Source organism: Schistocerca cancellata, chromosome 5 (assembly GCF_023864275.1).
Source record: "Schistocerca cancellata isolate TAMUIC-IGC-003103 chromosome 5, iqSchCanc2.1, whole genome shotgun sequence".
In the NCBI taxonomy this organism is placed as follows: domain Eukaryota; kingdom Metazoa; phylum Arthropoda; class Insecta; order Orthoptera; family Acrididae; genus Schistocerca; species Schistocerca cancellata.
In genome coordinates, this window is record NC_064630.1 from 670,303,881 (window position 1) to 670,311,446 (window position 7,566).

The 7,566-nt window shown below is 37.2% G+C and overlaps 1 protein-coding gene across 1 annotated transcript; it reads right to left on the reverse strand.

The window, feature by feature from the left end:
* Positions 1 to 2,892: 2,892 nt before the first annotated feature.
* On the reverse strand, positions 2,893 to 3,702 carry LOC126188757 (uncharacterized). The gene has a single exon (XM_049930367.1). It carries the CDS (start codon positions 3,700 to 3,702, stop codon positions 2,893 to 2,895), a length of 810 nt encoding a protein of 269 aa, XP_049786324.1.
* Positions 3,703 to 7,566: the final 3,864 nt, after the last annotated feature.

A 7,566-nucleotide genomic window follows, 5' to 3' on the forward strand; every position in this document is an offset into this window, starting at 1 on the left:
GCAATGACACATACCCTGCAATATAATAGAGTATGTTTTGCTTGTAAAATGAGAACTTAATCTTATCATCAAGAAGTGCACACCACTTATCTACTTCATTTTCTGCAGCACTTTCATCACTTTCTACTACATGCTTTCTTGCATGAAAATCATAAACAGGTGGCAAACACCACACATTAAAATTTGAGCAATTCCCATTCATTGCAGTGACAGTGTTACCCAAGAGCAACTTTCTCATGAACTGGTATGCATTTGGATTGTTGTTCCAACCACCTATGGACCGAATGCAGGAAATGGTCTTGTGACAGTTTATAATTTAGGAAATACTTCAGAGGAGATTCAGCACAAAGCATACTTGCCAGAGCTGTATGTGCCTGACTGATTGCATATTGAAAATTATCCCAAAAGCAAAAGTATTTCTTGCATGAAGCAGCAATGGAACACCAATGATTTTTAAGCTTTTGATATAATTTTCAGTGTGTCTGAAAATACCAAGCCAATAAGATTTGTTGTCAAGTCTCAGGGGGCTCTTATACCCTTTACCTAATGGAGTTCTGAATATCAATATAATACAAAAATTCTACTGTTGCTTCACTTCCTTTAAAATTTGGATCACCAACCCTCCTCAAAAACTCTATACCATCTGCCACACTAGAACTCAAAGTCTGTGCAGCTAATGAAACATTCATGTTTCTATTTACATAACTTATATGTTGTCCTGATAGTTTGTTGGCAAATGTCATACCATCTTCTTGTAGTACCTTGTTCAATTGCTCAATGAAATGCCATCTAATAATGCCAGTTGAAGACTCAATAGCAGATACTTCTGCTAGAGCATTTCTGGCAAACTTAATCATATGACACATGTCCAAGATACAATAAACATTGTATTTTTCCACAGGATGAGGAAAGTAGCTTTTAAAATCACCCTTGGAAAAATTTAAAGTACAGCCAAGTGAACGTAAAGTGCTTATATTTACCTTACAGCCGTCACATGCAACACACCAAACCCTAATGCCAGAACTATGCAGCCTCTCTAAAGCAGATTTTATCACTGTGACCTGATTATTTGCCTGTACACCATATTAGGGTGATACCGCCAATAGTTGATCAATTAACAATTTGAGTTTACGTTTATATTTTTTATAGAACATCTACTTGAAGGAGTAAGTTGATAACAACACATATTACAGAGAAAAGTTTCCTGTAAAGAATGACATACATACAATTAACCTTGAAATGCTTATTCCCTACATTTTCCGAATTTCAGTTACAGTGGTCAGAAATTACCAATAGTTGATCATACAGTTCCACAAAATGATCGCCCATAGTCCAGTAGTTGATCAATATACAAAAATAAAATCATCTGACATTAAATTGATAATTACATCTGGGAACTTAATTTTAACACACTTACATGAATGATTAACATATTGAACATTTTTTTCAATGAAATAAAACAATATAACATAGTAGCCTACACACAACAATAGACTATACACAAGTCTGCTCAGTTTCATTCCAGTTTTCCAATATCAACAGGATGTTGAAACTTGTAACGCAGCCTACCTCCTGTAGAGATAATAGAGGGTTCTGGAAGTATTGCTAAAATCTGTGAAGAGTGAACAGTGCTTATATCATCTTCATCAGTCTTAAACAGTGTATTTCTTTCATCGCAGCTTTTCAAACCCATTACCTCAATGTCCTCTTCTGTGGTAACTCTTTGAACAGTGCACAGAAATTTATACTTATTATTCTTTTGGCCTGGAAACAAGATCAAAGCAAAATCTCCTTCTTTGAATGCAGGCCTTCCAATGTCATGCCTCTTCTCAGTGGTAGCAAGGTTTTTATTACAGTCAGACTCATTTTCTGATGTTTCATCACTGGTGGATTCTGACTCTGAACTGTCTTTTCTTACAGGTTTCTTTTTTGGTGGTTTTTCCTTCTCAGCCTCTGGAAACAGTTTCCTTCCTTTTCTTTTTTTCTCATTCGTCCGTTTTGCCATTTTACGTTGTTCTATTGTAGCTCGTTTGGCAGCTTCTGTGTTGGCTTTTAGTTCTTCCTTTGATTTGTTCCAGTCTAGCCACTGTTTGGATGTTGTTGCATATGGTGTGTACTCTCTTTTCCTTCCAGCCTTTATAGGGGATTCAGTAGGCCATGTAACATGATTAGCAAAATGTGGACTGATTATGTTTTTCTGAGATGATTGGGATGAATGGCATTTTGGAGTGTCTGCTTCAGGGTTGACTGGATGTGAAGAGGGCTGAGGAGGACCTGAACTGTCATTATCTTGTACTGAGTCTTGATCTCCTGACTTTTCATTATGACATGTGGATGATTCATCTTCTGAGTCACGAGATATTTTGCTGTTAGTACACACTTGAGGATCTCCTGCTGGATTTTCTGATGTGGGGATGGATTGTTCTGTACTACACAAATGCAGAGATAGCATGTTAGCATCTGTAGTTTTATTTGTTGAAGGTGATTTACAAGTAGCACGAATTTTACGCCAAACCTGAAACAGTTCTTCTGCTCCTGGATCACCTTCCCATCCATTTTTCTCTGCTGCATGGAATTCTTCTTCTCTACCTCTCTTCATTAAAGATTCAAAATGCAAAAGATGTTCAACACCAAATGATGATGGTTTTATTGCATTACCACACGTTATAGCAGGTGCACAATGTCTAGATTTGCTGGACATACATCTAGCATAGTCCACTGCATCAGGATCATAAGGGAAAGAACCACACTTCCTGAAACCATTTTTCACTGTTTCAGGAGTAGCCATTTCATTGAAAACGGTCTCAAGTAATGGGCCAAATACAGTTTTTGTTACAACTTTGTTACCAGTTTTGTGTTTCCAATTATATACAGCATCTCTCCATCCAGATTTCAGGGGACGAAATATTGCCACATCACTGGTTGAAGCACATGAGTCGCATTTGGATACAATGCAAATTGTATTATCCTATTGTCGGCACAAAACTTAGCAACTTTATATGATGTATGAGATTTGTGCCCATCTACCAATAAAATAACAGGAAATTTGACTCTCTCTTTCTTCAGCCATGGAAGGAAAATGTTGGCAATGTATTCAAAGTAGAGGGCTCCTGTCATCCAGCCTTTTTTTGACTGCCCAATGCCCCATTCACTGTTCAAATTCTCGGATATGTCCCCTGAAATTTTCTGAAGTGGAAATACGACCATTGGGGGTACAGTGTCTCCAGCAGCATTGAAATTTGCCATTACAGTAATGGCCTCCTTTTCATTGCCACTTTTGACTTCATACAGATTGTCAAAAGAAATTGGACCCAGAACTTTCCCAGTTTTAGGACATGTTTCAAATCCTGTTTCATCTGCATTATCAATTCTTTTTGGTTCATTTAAAATGTCCAAATTATTACCCTGCTGAAGATGCTGATGAAGTTCATTGAACCACTGCCTGATATTTTCCTCAGTAACAGCTGCTCTGACAGTATTTATGCTCTCAGCATGCCGTTCTGATACATCAGGGTGACGTCTCATGAATGACTTAAACCATTTTTCACCAGGCCTTCCATCTTTGAATGGTGTAGGTCTTCCATCTGCCACAGTTTCATACAGTGTCCTTTGCTTTATTGGAAAGCCTTTTTTAGCGTTGGCATGGATCCAGCTAACCAATAAATTCTCTTCAGCCTCTGTCAAAACTGAACTTGGTCCCATCTTACGCTGCATAGGTACTTTTCCTTTAATTTTGTTATTTAGCATACTAAATGGGATACCAAAATGTTTTGCAGCTTTCCTCATACTACTGCCATCCGCCTGAACTGCTTCTACTGCACATTGTAAGTCTTCCTCAGAATACTTAAAAAATTCTTTTTTCGACTTATCTTCTTTTGGAGCCATTTATTAATTCAGTCTGCAGATTTCAATCCTGTAAATAGAGGGATGAAACTAATGACTGATAAAAATTTTATCTGTATGCCTCAATACTTGTTGGTTGATCATATGTAAACCAGTAGATGATCACCCCGATCAACTACTGGAAGCCATATAAATTTCACATTTCCATCAGTATGGGACAGAAGAAAGGAAGGCCTACTTGGTCTATAGTTAAAAGCAACTCTTTGAGAGAACATTCTAAAAATTACCAATAATTGATCATTATGACCAACTACTGGAAAATATGCTTTCATGCACTCCAGTAGTTGATATCCCCCCCCCCCCCCCTTAAAGAAGACTGAAGCAATAATTTACACTTCCTTTATGGTAAATGATAAAATCAATCATTCATAATGAGTTATCTGTTAACACAGTTCATCATATTTCAGTATTTAGTACTTGTGTCAATAAATATCTGTATCACTGTAACCTACCTTACAATTAGTCTAGACGCCCCGACACACCACTTCTCAGCACAGCACAAAAGGAAAGATTTTCTCAAAGCTATCAATTCCCTCCAATTGTTGTAACAATAGAAGAAATAAGTTTGCCAACATATGTTCTTTATATGCTCTTACATTTTTAAAAGTGTAGTGCTGCCAACTCTTATAATTTAAAGATTAGAGTGAAACTGACCAACTACTGGGTGGTGATCAACTACTGGCTGGGGCACCCTATTTGCCTGTACACCGTTGATAAAGAAATATGCAATCGGGCATTTAAATTTGCCATTAATAGAGACAAGCATGAAAACCAGAGCCTCAGATGCCTCTATTACTTCTTTTGACTGAGGCACTTCCCCACCAAAGTCTAAAAAACCTGTGTATTGCTTAGTTCCTTGGTCCCAAACTACTTGCTTCCTAATTGCCATACTGTCTACAATTAGACATGAATCGCTGAACTGTTCCCTTACAATTGGGTTCAAATCAATGTACTTAAAAACATCTTTTAAGAAGCCAGGTTCACAGTCTGCAGAGGCATTAATTTTTGCAGGTATTCATATTCTGCCGGTGAATAAAAGTAGACAGTCATCGCAAACATTTTCATATTTGTTGTGTATCTATTACTCTTTGAGGAGAGAGAGTTGTTCACTAAATTGCACACTAATTCCACTTGTGTTCCTTTCTGATGATTGAGGAAGTTATGTAACTTCTCAGGAAGATGCCCCTTCTCCTTCAATGAACTTATGATGTCATCCATGGAAAACACTTTCTTCTCTCTTATTCGAAGTTTTTCACGGACACACTTCAGTTAAGGTTTTAATTCGTGCACAGTGTCTGAGAAAAAAAAAGTGCAAGTTTCAGTTGCCTTGTCTCCCATTTCTACTTTCGACTGTATACCACAATCAATTACTGAAGAACCAACTGCACTCTGAAATAAATAATTTCGTTATGTATGACTGAAACAACTCAAGGCTTGATGAAAAAATATTATAAGAAAACTTTGGGGGTGTGAAAACATCCTTATACTAACGTTTTCGACACAATTCGCAGCTTCTGTATTGGATAAAAGGGACATTCTTTCCACGGAAGAATACTCATTGACAACATTCTCCACGCAGTCAGTAGCGTCTGCAGTGGGCAAATCAAGCACGGATTCCATCACAAAACGCTAAAAACAAAAATATGGACATATATTACAACATTGCTTAGGCCTATGTAGCCCATTTGTGTCCGTACGAAATAAATTCACAAAAGTTAAAAATCACACACATAGCAAGGAAATTAATTAGCTACCTCAAATGGAGAATCATCGTTGTCACTCAAAATCCTAACAACATGTCGTCGTGGCTGTTTATTTGGTGGCATCAAATGTGTCGGAAAGTCAAAAACTGATGGCACTGCTTCGGGTTTGAGACGTTTCTTCCACGTTCCAGGGCTCACTACGTAATCATCTTGTCGGAAATGGTTTCCGCAAAGAAAACTGCAAGACGTAGGATTAAAATCTTTCCGCTTCACGGAAGTAATCCACGTCTTTAGTAGCTCTGGGTGCTTTAGAGGAAACCTGTTCAAAAACATCGAATTAGCAATCTCACAAGTCTGTATTTTTATCGTATTGATCGGTAGTCCTATTACCTGTGAAATGATATGTCACTTTCCTTACTCCATCGCTTCGTACAATTGAAAGCGGAACAAGAAATCACCATTTCGATAGTCCTTAATTCCTTATACACCGTACACACCGAGAGAAACTTCTTACCAAATTCGAATATGGCGGGCAATACAGACGACAGTAAACAGCTGGTAGAGCCATCTATCGGTAGGTCCGTTAGTTGAGCATCCCTCATTTCGCTAGATTTAGACGCCTGTTCACGTGACCATTAAAGACGATAGCACTTGAACCAGTAAGTCGCGAGCTACGGTCGAAGGTCGCGAGAGAAACAAGCTTCAAGCTTGCTTGAGTGGGCTCTCGCAAATCGCGACATATTCTGATAAAAAGCCAAATATTTGTGACAGGAAAGAATATAAATGTCAATTTAATCTGTCGTTTTTTAATCAGTCTGAAGTTACAATATCTGATTTGATTTGATTTTTTATTGGTCCAGTTTTATCATATAGCACAAATTGTACAATTGATATTGGACAGGTCAAAGATAAGTTACAATAATACATAGTATTAGCAATTAAAATTAGGTACCTACTACAATTAATTTTGTTACTTATTCAGAAATTATCTGACAGATTAGAAACAGTGCTTTATCAGAAATGCCTTTAGTTTAGCTTTAAATATTGGATGAGTAGTATTTTTTATTTCCTCTGGTATCTTATTATGTAGTATTACACCAATGTTAATTATGCTCCTCTGATAGGTGGCTGTTCTGTGATATTTTTGATGTATATTTGATTCCCTTCTGGTACTATAGCTGTGTACACTTTTGTTCTGTAGCAGTTTGCCTGTTTTCAGGAGGTAGTCCCTAGTGAACAAGATAGTTTCAAAAATGAATAAACTTGGAACATTTAGAACACCAAGCTCAGTAAAATGGGGTTTACAGGACTCCATCTTTTTAAGGCCACAAATTGTTCTTAAAGCTCTTTTTTGCATTCTAAAAACCTTCACACTGTGAGTTGAGTATCCACAGAAAATGAACCCATATCGGCTTAGTGAGTGGAACTGTGCATAGTATGCCTGCAGTACTGTTCTTTTGCTTGTTGTAGCCTTTAAAATTCTTAGGCCATAGCACACAGATGATAGTTTTCTACACAAGTTATTTATATGTGTGTCCCACTTTAAGTCTTACTGAACCCAAAGACCCAAGAATTTTGTGACACATTTTCTAGGGGATTATTTTTTAATTGGGCTTGAATAGACATTTGATTAGTTAGAAGAATTAAATGAAAATCGACACACACAGTTTTTTCAGTATTTATAATGAGTTTGTTTTTTACGAACCACTCAGAAAGTCTTTTCATAGAACTTTCTACTGTGGACCGTGTAGTTTCTGGACTGGATCAAGTGAGCAATATGCTGGTGTCATCGGCAAACAAGATAGTTTTTGTAGGACTCATATATTCAACTAAGTCGTCTACATAAATCAAGAAGAGTAGTGGACCTAAGATTGAGCCCTGTGGCACACCATATTTTATTGTTAATTCCCTAGAAAGAAAGGAGTTGTTTCTTGTTTTATTCATTTTGTTGAATTTATAC

Bases quoted from the DNA above. Each gene is read 5' to 3' on its own strand.
- LOC126188757 (XM_049930367.1), bottom strand. From the start codon at position 3,702: ATGGGACCAAGTTCAGTTTTGACAGAGGCTGAAGAGAATTTATTGGTT.